Source organism: Pleurodeles waltl, chromosome 7, assembly GCF_031143425.1.
Source record: "Pleurodeles waltl isolate 20211129_DDA chromosome 7, aPleWal1.hap1.20221129, whole genome shotgun sequence".
In the NCBI taxonomy this organism is placed as follows: domain Eukaryota; kingdom Metazoa; phylum Chordata; class Amphibia; order Caudata; family Salamandridae; genus Pleurodeles; species Pleurodeles waltl.
This window is the reverse complement of record NC_090446.1, coordinates 702,916,688-702,935,139: the sequence shown is the minus strand read 5'-3', so window position 1 is coordinate 702,935,139 and position 18,452 is coordinate 702,916,688. Positions and strand designations below refer to the sequence as shown.

The window sequence follows — 18,452 nt, the reverse complement described above, 5'->3', positions numbered from 1 at the left end:
CTATAAAGAGGTGAGCAGTGCTTACAAAATACAGTGCCCAAGATCCTCAATGGAGACCAAAGCATCAATTACCTCAAGGTTGCTCTCTACAGTGGCCACTTTCATGGAGTAAACTTGGCTTAGAACGTAAAAAGGTGCCTGAGAAAGCTGAGTTTAAGTTAGTGGGCTTATAACAACCGCTAACTGTGGGAAAGTACCCTCTTCCCTTGCATGGTACCCCCATCTTTTGCCTATTGTCAGTGTGTTTGATTGTGTTCACTGGGAACCTGCTAACCAAGACCCCAGTGATTATGCTCTCTCCCTTCCAACTTGTTTTTTACACCCCACATTTGGCACAGTGGTGCCCACATGTATGTCCCTAGTAAATGGTACCTAAGTACCCAGGACATTGGGGTACCAGGAGATTCCCCCATGGGCTGCAGCATGTATTATTCCACCCATGGGGAGCTCATACAAACACTTCTGCAGGCCTGCCATTGCAGCCTGCATGAAATTGTGCGTGCACCCTTTTCACTACAGGTCACTGCACCAGGTCACTGTAAGTCACCCCCTATGGCAGGGCCTCCTATCCCAGAAGGCAGGGTGCAAGTACCTGTGTCTGACAGCACCCCTGCACTAGCAGAGGTGCCCCCACAAACTTAAGTTCCATTTTCCTGGACTTTGGGAGTACAGGGACACCATTTTATGCGTGTAATGGACATAGGTCACTACCTATTTCCAGCTACATAATGTTAACTCCGAACCTAGGCATGTTTGGTATCAAACATGTCAGAATCATACCCCAATACTGTTACCAGCATTCAGTACTATTCTATGCACTCTGGGGGCTCCTTAGTGGACTACCAGCATTGCTCAAAGACAGGATTTCCTTTAGGAAAAGGGGGGGTGGGATTATAGGGGGCTAACCCCCTCTCCCTTTGGAAACTGGTGCTACATGGCTTGGGGGGGAGTAGCCTTCCTAAACCACTGGTATGCTTCAAAGGCCACAATTGGTGACCACGATTCATAAACCAGTCTGCACCGGTTGAGGAACCTCCAGTCCCTGTTCTGGCGTGAAACTGGACAATGGAAAGGGGAGTGACAACTCCCCTACCCATCACCACCCAAGGGGTGCAGCTCAGAGCTCCACCAGAGGGTCCCTGGGTTCTGCCATCTTGAATCCAAGGTTTGCAGGAACTTCTGGGAGCATGAGTGGCCAGGCCAGGTAGGTGACATCAGAGCCCCCTCCTAATAAGTGGTCATCTGGCAAGGTGACCAATCCCCCTTTAAGCGCTATTTAGGGTCTCTCTCTCTTGGGTGGGTCCTCAGATTCGGCTTGCCAGATACCAGGACTCCTCCTCTGCAACCTCACTTGGAATTCTAGCCACTGGAACCACGACTGGACCCTCCAGGAACCAACAATCTGCATCCACGAAGACCCTTCTTGCAACATGGTTTCCATGGCTCCTTTCAGCATCTGCAGCATTTCGCAGCCTGTGCATCCACTGAGGGCATCAAGTCTTAAGTCTGCATGGGAAGGAAGAGGGAATCTTCCTTGGAGTGAAGGAATCACTCCCCTGCATCTGCAGGCACCTACTGCAATGACAACCGGCTACGTGGATCTCCTCTCATCCTGAGCTGAATGGATCCTGCATCACAGGTGGTGGTCCGGAGTAGTCCTCTCTGCCAGCTGTCCAACTTTAGTGGTGGTAATCCCTTGCCTTCCCACACAGGACAGTATCCCCATGCACCGTGTTTCTTGCAGCTGCCAAGTCTTGAATGCATCTCCAAGGGATCTTCAGGCTGCGTGTAGCCCCAGCACTTCTTCCTGCGATGCACAGCCCGCTTCATGGTTCTCCGGCGGCGTGAGCTCTTCTGCGACTGTCCACATTCTGCGGGACTCTGGTGGGTGCTGCCTTTGCTTCTGTGGGCTCTGTGTCGCTGAGGGACCCCTCTGACTCTCTCTCCTGGGTTAAGTCCTCCTGGGCCTTGCTGGTCTCCCGAAGCTCCACTTTTTGCCAACAACGACATTTGCCTTTGCCAAGACTTGTTAGTGGAATTCCTGCACCAACACCAAACTGCAATTCTTCTTTCAACATGGGACGTCGGCTGCATCTCTCAGGAACTCTTCACAAACTCCAGGGCTGCAGTGCTGACCTTCACATCACCGTCAACCAACTCCTGCAACCACAGCTGGGTGGGTATAGCTCCTACTCCTCCTGGACTCTGGACTTGGTCCCCTTCTTCCACAGGTCTTCCTCTTCAGGAATCCACCACTTGTTTCTTGCAGTCTTGTCTGGGTGTTGCATTTTCTTCTTTTCCTTCCTTTTGGGTGGTTTGGAGAAAATCCACCAACTCACTCCTTTGCTCCTGGTCGCTAGGGGCACGGTGAATTTACCTTTGGGGTTTCCTAGCACCCCCAGCTCCCCTCTAATACACACATTCCACTTACCTAGGCGGGGATACTGTGTTCGCATTCCACTTTTTAGTATATTGTTTGGGCTCCCCTTAGGGTCACTATTGTCTAAGTGCATTTGCATTGTTTTCTATCACGTTCTATGCCTATTTCTGGTAGCTAGTATATATTTAGTGTTTTACTTACCTCCTATTGGAGGGTTGCCTCTCTAGTACTTTTTGGTATTGTGTCACTAAATGAAAATGTCACTTACCCAGTGTACATCTGTTCGTGGCATTAGTCGCTGCAGATTCACATGTTTGGCACAGTCCGCTGCCTGGTGTTGGGCTCGGAGTATTACAAGTTGTTTTTCTTCGAAGAAGTCTTTTTGGTCACGGGACCGAAGGACTCCTCCCTCCTCGGCTCCATTGCGCATGGGCGTCGACTCCATCTTAGATTGTTTTCCCCGCAGAGGGTGAGGATGGAGTTGTTTGGTATAAATAGTGCCCATGCAATGGAGTGAATATGTATGTACGTTAAGAGTTTCTAATAATTATTTACAAATGTTCAGATGTTTAAGATTTATGATCTACTTCTAAACGGCTACAGGCTTCCCGGGGAGGTGGGAGGGTACATGTGAATCTGCAGCGACTAATGCCACGAACAGATGTACACTGGGTAAGTGACATTTTCAGTTCGATGGCATATGTTGCTGCAGATACACATGTTTGGCATAGACTATAAAGCAGTTACCTCCCCTAAAAGCGGTGGTTTAGCCTGTAGGAGTTGAAGTAGTTTGGAATAATGTTCTTAGTACAGCTTGGCCCACTGTAGCTTGTTGTGCATTTAGTACGTCTACACAGTAGTGTTTAGTAAACGTATGAGGCGTAGACCAGGTTGCAGCCTTACATATTTCGCTCATAGGAATGTTTCCTAGAAAGGCCATTGTAGCACCTTTCTTTCTGGTTGAGTGTGCCTTTGGTGTAATAGGCAATTCTCTTTTGGCTTTAAGATAGCATGTTTGAATGCATCTGACTATCCATCTAGCAATGCCTTGTTTAGAGATTGGATTTCCTATGTGTGGTTTTTGAAAAGCTATGAACAGTTGTTTTGTTTTCCTGATTAGCTTTGTTCTGTCAATGTAATACATTAGTGCTCTTTTGATGTCTAATGTATGTAGTGCCCTTTCAGCCACAGAATTTGGTTGTGGGAAGAACACTGGCAATTCTACTGTTTGATTTAAATGGAATGGTGAGATTACTTTAGGCAGAAATTTTGGATTTGTTCTTAGAACTATTTTATTGTTGTGTATTTGAATAAATGGTTCTTGTATGGTAAATGCCTGTATTTCACTTACTCTTCTGAGGGATGTGATTGCAATGAGAAATGCGACCTTCCAGGTTAGATATTGCATTTCACAGGAATGCATGGGTTCGAAAGGTGGACCCATGAGTCTTGTTAAGACGATGTTAAGATTCCATGAAGGAACTGGTGGTGTTCTTGGTGGTATAATTCTTTTTAGCCCTTCCATGAATGCTTTAATAACTGGTATTCTAAATAGAGACGATGAATGAGTAGTTTGTAGGTAAGCAGATATTGCTGCGAGGTGTATTTTTATAGATGAAAAAGCGAGATTTGCTTTTTGCAAATGTAGTAAGTATCCTACTATGTCTTTAGTAGAGGCATGTAATGGTTGTATTTGATTGGCATGGCAGTAGTAAACAAATCTTTTCCACTTAGATGCATAGCAGTGTCTAGTGGAAGGTTTTCTAGCTTGTTTTATGACCTCCATGCATTCTTGTGTGAGGTCTAAGTGTCCGAATTCTAGGATTTCAGGAGCCAAATTGCCAGATTCAATGATGCTGGGTTTGGATGCCTGATCTGTTGTTTGTGTTGTGTTAACAGATCTGGCCTGTTGGGTAGTTTGACATGCAGTACTAGTGAAAGGTCTAGTAGAGTTGTATACCAAGGTTGTCTTGCCCATGTGGGTGCTATCAGTATGAGTTTGAGTTGGTTTTGACTCAACTTGTTTACTAGATATGGAAGGAGAGGGAGAGGGGGAAAAGCGTACGCAAATATCCCTGACCAACTCATCCATAGAGCATTGCCTTGTGATTCGCGGTGTGGGTACCTGGATGCGAAGTTTTGGCATTTTGAGTTTTCTTTTGTTGCGAACAAATCTATCTGGGGTGTTCCCCAAATTTGAAAGTACTTGTTCAAGAACTTGGGGGTGAATTTCCCATTCGTGGACTTGTTGGTGGTCTCGCGAAAGGTTGTCTGCTAGTTGGTTTTGTATTCCTGGAATAAATTGTGCTATTAGGCGAATGTTGTTGTGAATCGCCCACTGCCAAATTGTTTGTGTTAGGAGGCACAATTGTGTTGAGTGTGTTCCTCCTTGTTTGTTTAAATAATACATTGTTGTCATGTTGTCTGTTTTGACAAGAATGTATTTGTGTGTTATTATGGGTTGGAAGGCTTTTAACGCTAGAAATACTGCTAACAGTTCTAGGTAATTGATATGAAATTTTGTTTCGTGTATATCCCATTGTCCTTGAATGCTGTGGTGATTGAGGTGTGCTCCCCACCCTGTCATGGAAGCATCTGTTGTTATAACGTATTGAGGCACTGGGTCCTGAAATGTCCGCCCTTTGTTTAAATTTTTGCTGTTCCACCATAGAAGCGAGAGGTATGTTTGGCGGTCTACCAACACCAGATTTTGAAGTTGACCCTGTGCTTGTGACCATTGTGATGCTAGACACTGTTGTAAGGGTCGCATGTGTAGTCTTGCGTTTGGGACAATGGCTATGCATGATGACATCATGCCTAGAAGTTTTAGCACAAATTTTGCTTGTATCTTTTGGTTTGGAAACATAGCACTTATTACCTTGTGGAATGCCTGCACTCTTTGTGGACTTGGAGTGGCAATTCCTTTTGATGTGTTGATGGTTGCTCCTAGATATTGTTGTGTTTGACACGGTTCTAGGTGTGATTTTGTATAGTTGATGGAAAACCCCAGTTTGTGAAGGGTTTGTATGACAAATGTGGTGTCGTTTGCGCATTTTTTTACTGTGTTGGTCTTGATTAGCCAATCGTCTAGGTAAGGGAACACATGTATCTGTTGTCTCCTGATGTGTGCTGCTACTACTGCTAGACATTTTGTGAACACTCTTGGTGCAGTTGTTATTCCGAATGGCAACACCTTGAATTGGTAATGTATTCCTTTGAATACGAACCGTAGGTACTTTCTGTGAGAAGGGTGTATTGGTATATGAAAGTACGCATCCTTTAGGTCTAATGTGGTCATGTAATCTTGCTGTTTGAGCAGTGGAATGATGTCTTGTAGTGTGACCATGTGAAAATGGTCCGATATGATGTAGGTATTTAGTGTCCTGAGATCTAATATTGGTCTTAATGTTTTGTCTTTTTTTGGAATTAGAAAGTACAGGGAGTAAACTCCTGTGTTTTTTTGTTGTACTGGTACTAACTCTATTGCATCCTTTTGCAGTAGTGCTTGAACTTCTAGTCCTAAAAGTTCTAAATGTTGTGGTGACATTTTGCGTGTTTTGGGGGGGATGTTTGGTGGGAAGTTGTGGAATTCTATGCAATAGCCATGTTGGATTATTGCTAATACCCAATTGTCTGTTGTAATCTGTTGCCAAGATTGGTAGAATTGGCTTAGTCTTCCCCCCACTGGTGTTGAGTGAAGGGGTTGCGTGACTTGAAAGTCACTGTTTAGGTGGAGGTGTTTTTGGAGTCTGGAATCTTCCCCTACTCCTTGGGAATTGACCCCCCCGATATCCCCTGAAACCTCCCCTTTGGAAGGAACCCTGATATGGTGTGGTTCTTGTTTGTTGGCTGGTGGTGTCTGTGGGTTGGCCACGAAACCCCCCTCTAAATGGATTTTTTCTGAAAGAGCCTCTGCTCTGCGGGGAGTAGAGTGCGCCCATGGCCTTGGCCGTGTCTGTGTCCTTTTTAAGTTTTTCAATGGCTGTATCCACTTCAGAGCCAAAAAGTTGTTTCTCGTTGAAGGGCATATTAAGGACAGCCTGCTGGATTTCAGGTTTGAAGCCTGAAGTGCGTAGCCAAGCGTGTCTCCTTATGGTGACAGCAGTATTGACTGTTCTTGCTGCAGTATCGGCTGCGTCTAGTGAAGAGCGGATTTGATTGTTTGAGATCGTTTGTCCCTCTTCCACTATTTGCTGCGCCCTTTTTTGGTATTCCTGGGGAAGATGGTCTACGAGAAGTTGCATCTCGTCCCAGTGTGCGCGGTCATATCTGGCCAGCAGCGCTTGTGAATTTGCGATGCGCCACTGGTTGGCTGCCTGTGATGCTACTCTTTTCCCTGCCGCATCAAATTTTCGGCTTTCTTTGTCCGGAGGTGGGGCGTCGCCAGATGTATGTGAATTTGCTCTCTTGCGAGCTGCCCCTACTACCACGGAGTCAGGTGGTAACTGCGAAGTAATAAACACTGGGTCTGTGGGTGGTGGTTTGTATTTCTTATCCACCCTTGGGGTGATGGCTCTTGATTTTACGGGCTCTTCAAAAATTTGTTTTGCGTGCCGTAACATCCCTGGTAGCATTGGGAGACATTGATATTGGCTGTGTGTAGCCGAGAGGGTGTTAAATAAAAAATCATCCTCTATAGGATCGGAATGCAGTTGGACATTGTGGAATTCTGCTGCCCTAGCCACCAGTTGCGAGTATGAGGTACTGTCCTCTGGCGGTGACGGCTTTGTGGGGTATGACTCGGGATCATTGTCCGGCACTGGGGTGTCATACAGGTCCCAAGCGTCTTGATCCTGATCGTCATGACTTATGGTAGTTTGCGCTGGTGAGTGCATTTGTGGCGGTGTTTGTGCCGGCGATGCCTGTGGTGGAGAGGGCGGAGGCGTGACTTTTTTAACCACTTTGGCTTGTGGTTGTGCGTCATCCTTTGGAAGTCCGATCCTTCTTTTCCTCATGATTGGGGGAAGGGTTGATATCTTCCCTGTGTCGTGCTGGATGTACAGTCTCTTTTGTGTGTAGTCCGATTCTACACTTTGGAGCTCTTGTCCAAATTTGTGCATTTGGCCACTTATTCCTTGTTCCTCTGAGTAGGATGAAGGTGTGGTATTTTTCGGCGCCGAGAGAGAATCTTTTTTCGGTTTCGGCACCGACAGAATTTTTGTTCCTTTTGGCATGGATTCTCGGTGCCGATGTTTTTCGGTGCCGGTATCTTGTTTTTGTCTCTCGGAGCCGCTTTCTCGGCTCCGAGGTTGCTCCATGGCGGTCCCTCGACCGGAGTCGGGTGTCTTCGCTATGGGCGTGCCCTTTTTCGGCGCCTTAGACGGGTCGCCTGTTTTATGGGTCGAGCCATGGCCTGTTGGCAGTGGCGTCCCCTGGGCTTTCGGTTTGTCGATGGATTTACTTTTCGACGTCTTACTCACAGTTTGTTGCTGTTGTTCGACGTCGGAGTCTCCGGATTCTGATTCCGGAACCGAGAAGGTTTCCTCTTCCTCGTCGAAACGTTGTTTTGTCGACGTGGACGCCATTTGTTGACGCCTGGCTCTTCGGTCCCGGAGTGTTTTTCTGGACCGGAAGGCTCGACAGGCTTCACAGGTATCCTCCTTGTGCTCGGGGGACAAGCACAAGTTACAGACCAAGTGCTGATCTGTATAAGGATACTTACTGTGACATTTTGGGCAGAAACGAAACGGGGTCCGTTCCATCGGCTTCGATGTCGCACGCGGTCGGGCCGACCAGGCCCCGATGGGGGATCGAAACTACCCCAAAGTCTTCCGATGATCGGTGTCGATGTACCTAACTATCCCGATACCGAACGGAACAATACCGACGCTTTCTTCCGAGATTCTGACTAACTTTCCGAACCGAAACACGGAGCGAAAAGGAATACGTCCGAACCCGACAGCGGAAAAAAACAATCTAAGATGGAGTCGACGCCCATGCGCAATGGAGCCGAGGAGGGAGGAGTCCTTCGGTCCCGTGACCAAAAAGACTTCTTCGAAGAAAAAAAACTTGTAATACTCCGAGCCCAACACCAGGCAGCGGACTGTGCCAAACATGTGTATCTGCAGCAACATATGCCATCGAACATAAAGTACCTTTCTTTCATGTGTTTAAGTGCTGTGTAACTACAGTGGTATTGCATGAGCTTTGCATGTCTCCTAGATAAGCCTTGGCTGCTCATCCACAGCTACCTCTAGAAAGCACGACTTATAGACACTAACTACACTAATAGGGGATACCTGGTTTAAGGTGTAAGTACCTTAGATACCCACACCAGGCCAGCTTCCTACACTAACAAATACTAGAAATGGCAGAGGCTGCAAAAGAGTACATCAAAGATACTCTAGGGTCGGGTGAAGTGGACCCTGTGCCTGTTAGTTAACTCCAGCTGTGACACATACAAATCAGCACACTGACAGCATTTCATCTTTACAAGAGTAGATTTTAAACTCTGGGATCTTGCATTTTTAGATCCGGGAGCTCTGCGGGGGACGTTTCGTGAATGTACGAGGCAAGTACACTCAAACCTTTGCTGAGCTGGCTAAGTTGCACAGCTCCATGTTTGAAGTGTTTATGTCGAAGATTTTTTGCAGGGACAGGAGGCACTCATTTAACCAAGGATGCAAGACCACACAGGTGCAAAGGCGAAGGACAAAATGTCAGATGAAAGATTTATGAACACCTTCACCGACTTTGGGAACATTGGGCATCAGGGATGCTAGATCTTAAAAATAACCAGAAGCAAACTACTTACAAATTATTAAGTCAAATTAGAATAAATGACACACTGACCTAGTGTGCAGGAAAACAGAAGAGGCAGAACAATTATTGTCATAACTATTAGGAAAGTGAATGCGGAAAAAAACAGCAAGCTACATCAAGAACTAAAAATGCATACTCTTAATGAAAAAGTGACCAGTTGCCATATAAAATGACTGTCGTTCTAGGGGAGCAAAGGTGATAAAGGATATACTCCTTCTCCACTAGACAATGGGAAACCAATCAGTATGTTATGTTGCAAAGTAGTATGGATCGATTTCAACACTTACAACACAACAGGTCCAATTTTTGTGATAAGTAATCAATTAAATATTGTTTGGCAACAGCCCTTGCTATCCCTGGTTAATAATCGACTACACTTGCAAAAATGTTTCATTTAAATATAACGGAATTCTGGAACCCCGAGTATGCAAGTGGCTATGCCCATTGCAGCTCTAGAACTACCCATGCATCAACTAACTACCGCACTCCATTTCTACGTGTTTTTCCGACATACAAAGGTGCAAGTTGCAGGGGCATGGGTGTATTAATCAGGGAGAAGTAGAATCAACACTAACTTCCCAAGGAGAATCCAAGTAACACAAATATGCACTGGCCACTAGTATGAGCCAAAATTAACTCAAAATCACTATCAATTTTCGCTAATCTCTGGTTCTCTTCTCCTATCCTTGAACTGTGAATGCAGTTCAACAGATCATTATCCATTTGGAAGGAGGGATTTAAAGAAAACGAGTTGTGCCTACATTCCACCTGAAAGTTGCAGATTTTCTAGTTCAAGTACCCAATTGGCAATGCTTCCAGAAAGTTTGCCCTCCTCTATGGATTACATCTATAGATTAACCATATTCTGCCTCCTGAGTGCAACAGTAGTAATAAAACAGTTCAAAATCAGTCTGCTATAGCCATGCTCTATGTTCTAGCTCTGTCCAGTCAGTGAAGTGAATAAGTAGGATTAGCTTTCAGTTAAGCATAGGGCGTGTGTAGGGCAAACAAAAAACTTAGCACTGACCTTGGTGGGGAAAGGAAATTTCGATGGTTCAGTTTTGCAGGGTGTGTGAATAGCTGTCAGGGGAGGCGGCCAAGAATGGGTCATCTCCTAAGAAGAAAATACATAAACATTTTACATGAGGCTAATAAATAACTATGTGAATCTCATTAAATAACTATCACATTAGTGACATATTTTTGTAAGGTAACCCTAAAGGTGCTGAGACATCAAGCTAGGAAGCAAAAACATTATGGACCATGGCCTAGAGTAATTGCCAATGGCTGAGATAAATTAAAACATATTATCTTCAGTGAAACTCTTTAACCACACAAGAGTAATTAAATGCTTACTTTCCTGTAACTGTAATGTTGCACGTTGAAGAAATTTCCATATTAACATGCTGTGCTTACTCCACTACCTGGTGGTTGGGTCTGGAGTTCTCTTCTCTGTTTTTTGGTTTTTTTTTGCACGTTGTTGTGCACCATCTTCTGGCATGTGGAGACATACTTCCAGTAGGCCCCTGTGCATAGTTGCCATTTTAAGATTCCTTTGTTATCCCCTGATAACTTGCTCAGTCCTTTGGCTTCCAGCTTTCCCTGTATTCAAGTCCATCAGTCATTTAAGCCTTAAACACAATTTCTGGTTAGGTGGAATGGTCACATACGAATAAAGAAAACGGTTCAAGCTGCAGAACTACTCCTTGAGGTAGTAATCATTTGCAGGGTGGATCTTTTCTGGATTCCCATGCTGTGAATTATTTTAGTAGCAGTATATTTTCCTGGGGGCAGGACTGAAATGTGTTTGTGCTAGCCAGATGTTTTAATACCTTCTGTCCCACCTGCACTCTCTATTTACTTGAATGGCCGCAGAACGACATTTTGTGACGGTATGTATGAATGGATGACCATGTAGCTACCATGGATATATCGTTAATGGAGATGTTTGCTAAAAATTCAAATGATGCCCAATTGTTCCTCGTTGCTTCAGCTCTCAGTTTCTCCTCTAGTGTTATGCCTGCTTTTTTTGTAGCATGTGTGGATTGTCTGTAATATCCCCCATACAGTGGGCCCGTTTGGACACAGATATGCCTCGGATTGTTGGTGTAAAGGAAATAAACGTGCTCACCGTTCTGATCTATTTAGTTTCTTGGAGGTACTACATGACTCCGTTCTGTGCTTATAATGTAATCAATGCCCTTGCTGCATAACTCTGCCACTGAAGGAAGCCCAGCAGCTGGATAGTTTAACGTGTAAGCGTGAGATAGCACTGGGAAGGAAAAACTTGTTACTTACCTGTAACTCTCGTTCTCCATTATTGGATCTTTGATTTGCATGCTTGAATCATTCTGTCGTCGAGGTGGGAGTCCCACAGTAACTTCTGAAGCAGTGAAAGTAACATACCTGGCTTACAACGGTAGAAGACATTGACTTTAATAGCTTAGCTACATCATGTATAAAGAACCAAACTTCAGGCAAATCAGGCGATTTCACCCTTTAAGAACACTTCCAGCAAAGGCATCGTCCTTTCGATTTTCAAGCATTAGTGGAAAAGAGTCACAACTTACCAAAAAGGAGAGCCTGTTGTAGTCTTGTTGTTTGAGCAGTGGGATTACGTCCTGTAATGTCACCATGTGAAAGTGATCTGATTTGATGTAGGTATTTAATGTTCTGAGATCTAATATAGGTCTCAGACTCTTGTCTTTTTTGGGTATGAGAAAGTACAGAGAGTAAACTCCTGTTCATTTCTGTTGGTTTGGTACTAATTCTATTGCTTCTTTCTGTAGCAATGCCTGAACTTCTAGTCCTAGAAGATCTATATGTTGTTTTGACATATTGTGTGTTTTCGGTGGGACGTTTGGAGGGAATTTGAGAAATTCTATGCAATAACCATGCTGGATAATTGCCAGTACCCAAGTGTCTATTGTTATCTCCTCCCAATGTTTGTAAAATTTCTGCTGTGTGTTGATTTGTGGAGTTGTATGTCGGAAAGTTATCATATGGTGGTCTGATCAGGTGATTGGCGTGATGCTATGAATAGTAACTAGTTCAGGCTTGGCAAAAATGACATCTAGGATGTGACCAGCGATGTGTGTGGGATTGTGTACAATCTGATGTAGGTTCAATGCGACTAGGCCAGTGGTGATAGCTTTTGGATGGGGCATATTGGGGTTGTCAAACCAAATGTTTAGATCCCCAAGAATGCATAGATTGGAGTATAGTGTAATAAGGTTTGAGACTGTGTCTAGAAAAGCATCTGGGAATGTGGAGTTGTTAGGTTGAGGTCTGTAAAGGAGGAGAAAGTTACAGGAGGAAGTTGGAGTAGGGTGGCATCTGGTAAGGAGGGCTTCACAACCTTGTATGGAGATGTTGTCTGTTTTACTGAGGTTCATTGCCTGTTTGAATATAATAGCTAGTCCACCTCCTCTCTTGCCTATACGGTTTTGAGTGATGGTTTGATAGCCCGAAGGAACGGCTTTGTGCAACACTGGTGCCATGTCATCTCCCAACCAGGATTCAGTAATGAATAGTAAGTCAGGTTGTGTGTCTGTGAGCAGATCGTAGATGTGGTGTTTGTTTTTTGAGAGTGATCGAGCATTTATGAGCTGGCAGTTTAGAAAAAGTGTGTGAGTGGTAGTGTTGTTTTGTTTAGGAGAAGGGTAAGTAGTATAATGTGAGCTTGAAGCAGGAGTGTTGCTAGTTGTGATAACTATGAGGCTCACAATAGTCTTGCTTTTCAATATAGTGTTCCTCTTCCAGCAGGGAATACAATACTGTGTTCAATTGCCAGGTTGGCAGAGGTGACTTCAGAGGGAAAACCCTAAATAAGCTATTGAGAAATTTCATGATCAATCTGTTGGACCATAGAGAAGGAGAGTCTGACTTCTTCGGTTCTTGAAATGGCCACTAGATGCACTGTAATGAAAGAATGTACCAGGTCAGAGAGAGGCAAGGCAAAACCTGTTCAGGATGTCGTGAAATTGGACAGAAGTTGGGACTATTGACACAATAGACAGAAGTGCTTTCATTTCAGCCAATACGTTCTGTTGGTCATGCTGGCTCTGGCTCATACCAAGATCGCCCTACAGTCCTCTGGGACATCTAGATATTTCAGCTTAAGGTATTCAGGAACCAGGCCGATAAATGCAGCAAAGTCGGGTTTGGGTGAAGGACCTGCTTGTAGATCATTGAGAGAAAATCCTTCCGGGGCTTCAGCTGAATGTGAATGTCTTACGATAGCAGCAGAAGCTCTGTGAACCAGTGATGTCTTAGCCACAGTGGAGCAATGAACATTAGCCGGCATAGTTTCCTTTTCTTCTTACTCAGAAGCCTTGGAATGAAATGGAATGGGGAAAAGCATACACATAGATCCCAGACCATCTGATCAATAACGCATTTCCCCACGACCCTTTTTGAGGTTCCTAGCTTGCATAGAACAGGCATTTTTGATTCTCTTTTGAAACAAAGAGATCCAGTTTTGGTTAGCCCCATCATTGGAATATGATCTTCAGAATTAAATGATATAGCTCCCATTCGTGACGGTCTGATTTGTTCTGCTTAAGTTGTCCACTAAATTGTTGCTCACCCCCGGCAGATGTTGTGCTCTTATGGATACTTGGTGTGTTAATACCTATTTCCATATTTCTCGTGCTTCCAGCGACAGGATCTGAGATCTTTCACCTCCCGGTTTATTGACGTGATGGTGTTGTCTGTTTTGTATCAATACAATAATCCTCGTATTCTCAGCAAGAAGGCCTGAAGGGCAAGGGAAATCAACTTGAGTTCCAGGAAGTTTATGTGCATTTTGGAATGTGAGAAATTCCATTTGCCATTTACTAGGAGCTCTTCTAGATGGGCTCCCCACAGAAGCGTCTGTTGTGATCATGTATTCAGGAACTGTAGAAAGGAATGTTTACCCTGATGAGAGATTGTAGGAGTTTTTCTACCAAGGGACCGCTGCAGGAAGCTGGCCTGGTGGACACCTATGGTGTTGGCACCTTATACCAGGTCAAGGAAACCCCTATTAGTGAATGTTGACAGTGTCTAGGAAGCCAGGGCTCTCCAAAGGTAGCTGTGAATGAGCAGTCAAGACTTATTTAGGAGACTATGAAAAAGTATGCTATATACACAGTAAATTATCACACATGAAAGAACCACACAGAGTCACAAAAATAAAGGTACTTTATTACAGTAACACTTCACTAAATTACTTATAGGCATATACCATATAAATATACACATAGATATACATCCTCCAAAATGATGAGGTTCCACTCATCATACGGCTGCACCAAAATATAGTTCCACAGCTTCCATCGCACAAAAGAGCCGATATTTGTATTCTTCAATGTTCATATTTTTTTATTTCAGATAAAGTGCAAATATGGTGCTGCTCCCAAACAAACTGGAGTGTCAACGCGTTTCGGTTGACGCCTTCTACTGGACACTCCCCCCCCCCCCATGACTTGAGCTACCTCAAATATTACATTAGTCATTGGTCTATTCTTACTGATACACAATGCGAGCTACTGGGGCGGCCATCTTGTAATGTATAAAGTGCTACATTGATAATCTTTGCATTTAATATTCACTTTTGGTACACGGTCATCACAGTAATATAAATGTGTAATATATTAAAAATTATCAAATGAATCATAATAAGAAATTTAAATAACCGATGATATCAGGCACAGTCAAACTTTCATTATTAAATAATATATGGGTTTAAATATGTGCACATATATAAAATCATCAATTTTACCTAATATATGTGCATTAATAACAGAGTTAAAGTGACATATGCATAAATATAGTCCTAAAAGTTGAAAATGTAATGACGAGATGATTTCATAACATATAACATCCTCAAATAATATATTTGTTATATATATATATATATATATATATATATATATATATATATATATATATATATATATATATATATATATATATAATGTCACTTACCCAGTGTACATCTCTTCGTGGCATGAGACGCTGCAGATTCACATGCTGTGCATTATCCTGCCATCTAGTGTTGGGCTCGGAGTGCTACAAGTTGTTTTTCTTCGAAGAAGTCTTTTCGAGTCACGAGACCGAGGGACTCCTCCCTTTCGGCTCCATTGCGCATGGGTGTCGACTCCATCGTAGATTGTTTTCCCCGCAGAGGGTGAGGTAGGAGTTGTGTATATAGTAAAGGTGCCCATGCAATGGAGTAAGTATGTATGTACATAATGTGTATAAAAATAGTAAGTATTTACAAAATTATAAATTTACCAGTTTCATTCAACTTATAACGGCTACAGGCTCCTGGGGAGGTGGGAGGGCGCATGTGAATCTGCAGCGTCTCATGCCACGAACAGATGTACATTGGGTAAGTGACATTTTCCGTTCAATGGCATGTGTAGCTGCAGATACACATGCTGTGCATAAACTAGTAAGCAGTAATCTCCCCTAACAGCGGTGGCTTAGCCTGTAGGAGTTGAAGTTGTCTGAAATAGTCTTCGTAATACAGCCTGTCCTACTGTGGCTTGTTGTGTTGTTAACACATCTACACAGTAATGTTTTGTGAATGTATGAGGCGTAGACCATGTGGCTGCCTTACAGATTTCTGTTATAGGTATATTTCCTAGAAAAGCCATTGTGGCCCCTTTTTTCCTAGTGGAGTGCGCCTTTGGCGTAATAGGTAGATCTCTTTTTGCTTTGATATAGCAGGTCTGAATAAATTTCACTATCCATCTGGCAATGCCTTGTTTGGATATTGGATTTCCTGCATGAGGTTTTTTGAAGGCTACAAACAATTGTTTTGTTTTGCGAAACTGTTTTGTTCTATCAATGTAATACATTAGTGCTCTTTTAATGTCTAACGTATGTAAGGCTCTTTCGGCTACTGAGTCTGGTTGTGGAAAAAAGACTGGGAGTCCCACTGTTTGGTTTAGGTGGAACGGTGATATAACTTTTGGTAAGAATTTGGGATTTGTACGGAGAACCACTATATGTTTATGTATTTGTATAAAGGGTTCTTGTATAGTAAATGCTTGTATTTCACTTACTCTTCTAAGAGATGTGATAGCTATTAGGAAGGCTAGCTTCCAAGTTAATTATTGCATCTCACAAGAGTGCATGGGTTCAAATGGTGGACCCATGAGTCGTGTTAACACAATATTGAGGTTCACCGAGGGGACTGGTGGTGTTCTTGGGGGTATGATTCTTTTTAAACCCTCCATAAATGCTTTGATGGCTGGGATTCTAAAAAGTGATGCTGAATGTGTAATCTGCAGATAGGGAGATGTATTTTAAATAGAAAAAAATGATAGTTTAGTTTTTTGTAAGTGTAATAAGAAGCTTACAATGTTTTTTGCGGAAGCATGTAGTGGTTGAATTTGATTATTATGGCAGTAATAAACAAATCTTTTCTATTTGTTTGCGTAACAATGTCTTGTAGTAGGTTTTCTAGCTTGTTTAATGACCTCCATACATTCTTGTGTAAGGTCTAAATGTCCAAATTCTAAGACTTCAGGAGCCAGATTGCTAGATTGAGCGATGCTGGATTCGGGTGTCTGATCTGTTTTTTGTGTTGAGTTAACAGATCTGGTCTGTTTGGTAGTTTGATATGAGGTACTACTGACAGGTCTAGTAGTGTTGTGTACCACGGTTGGCGAGCCCAGGTTGGTGCTATTAGTATTAGTTTGAGTCTGTTTTGACTTAATGTTTTACCAGATAAGGAAGGAGTGTGAGAGGGGGAAAAGCGTAAGCAAATATCCCTGACCAACTCATCCATAACGCATTGCCCTTGGACTGAGGGTGTGGATACCTGGACACGAAGTCTTGGCATTTTGCGTTTTCTTTTGTTGCGAATAGGTCTATTTCTGGTGTTCCGCAGCGTAGAACGTAAGTTTGTAGTATCTGGGGGATGAATTTCCCATTCGTGTGTTTGTTGGTGTTTGTTGTGTTTGTTGGTGAGCTCGACTGAGATTGTCGGCTAACTGGTTTTGAATCCCTGGGATGTATTGTGCTGTTAGGCGAATGTAATTGTGAATCGCCCAATGCCAAATCTTTTGTGCTAAGAAACACAGTTGTGATGAGTGTGTCCCTCCTTGTTTGTTTAGGTAATACATTGTTGTCATGTTGTCTCTTTTGACAAGAATGTTTTTTGTGGGCTATTAGTGGTTGAAAAGCTTTCAATGCTAGAAACACTGCTAACAGTTCTAAATTATGTATATGCGGTTGTTTTTTGCTGAACATCCCATTTCCCTGTATACTGTGCTGGTTGAGGTGTGCTCCCCACCCCATCATGGAAGCATCTGTTGTGATCACGTATTGAGGCACTGGGTCTTGTAATGGCTGCCCTTGGTTTAAATTTATAGGGTTCCACCATTGAAGCGAGAAGTGTGTCTGGCGGTCTATCAACACTAGTTCTTGAAATAGACCCTGTACTTGTATCCATTGTGTTGCTAGACACTGTTGTAAGGGCCGCATGTGTAGTCTTGCGTGTGGGACAATGGCTATGCACGAAGACATCATGCCTAGAAGTTTCATTACAAACCTCACTTGGTAGTGCTGGTTTGGGTACATGTTTAATATTATATTTTGGAAGGCTTGTACTCTTTGTGGACTTGGAGTGGCAATCGCTTTTTGTGTGTTGAGTGTTGCTCCCAGGTATTGTTGCATTTGGCACGGTTGTAGATGTGATTTTTGGTAGTTTAGAGAGAACTCTAGTTTGTGTAGGGGTTCTATGACGTATTGTGTGTGTAGAAGACACTGTTGTTGAGTGCTGATTTTTATTAACCAATCGTCCAAGTAAGGGAATACGTGCATGTGCTGTCTCCTGATGTGAGCGGCTACTACTGCAAGGCATTTTGTGAATACCCTTGGGGCTGTTGTTATCCCGAATGGTAACATTCTGAATTGGTAATGCACGCCTTGGATTACAAACCTTACGTATTTCCTGTGGGAAGGATGTATGGGTATGTGAAACTATGCATCCTTGAGATCTAATGTTGACATGTAGTCCTGTGTTTTGAGCAAGGGAATCACGTCTTGAAGTGTTACCATGTGAAAGTGATCTGATTTGATGTAAAGATTCAGTGTTCTGAGGTCTAATATGGGTCTCAGCGTTTTGTCCTTCTTTGGAATTAGGAAATACAAGGAGTAGACACCTGTTCCTTTTTGATGATTGTGTACTAGTTCTATTGCTTGTTTTTGTAACAATGCTTGGACTTCTAGTTGTAACAGGTCTAAGTGTTGTTTGGACATATTGTGTGCTCTTGGAGGCACATCTGGTGGCAATTGTAGGAATTCTATGCAA

General features: G+C 43.4%; 1 protein-coding gene across 4 annotated transcripts in view; it reads right to left on the bottom strand.

The window, feature by feature from the left end:
* The window catches only part of AFF4 (ALF transcription elongation factor 4), a 902,368-nt gene that overhangs the window by 635,150 nt on the left and 248,766 nt on the right, over nucleotides 1-18,452 (bottom strand). For all 4 annotated transcript variants that reach the window (XM_069244725.1, XM_069244727.1, XM_069244726.1 and 1 more), the window contains one exon: nucleotides 10,170-10,256. In XM_069244725.1, the coding sequence (XP_069100826.1) occupies nucleotides 10,170-10,256 (87 nt within the window). The remainder of the gene's footprint in view (nucleotides 1-10,169; nucleotides 10,257-18,452) is intronic.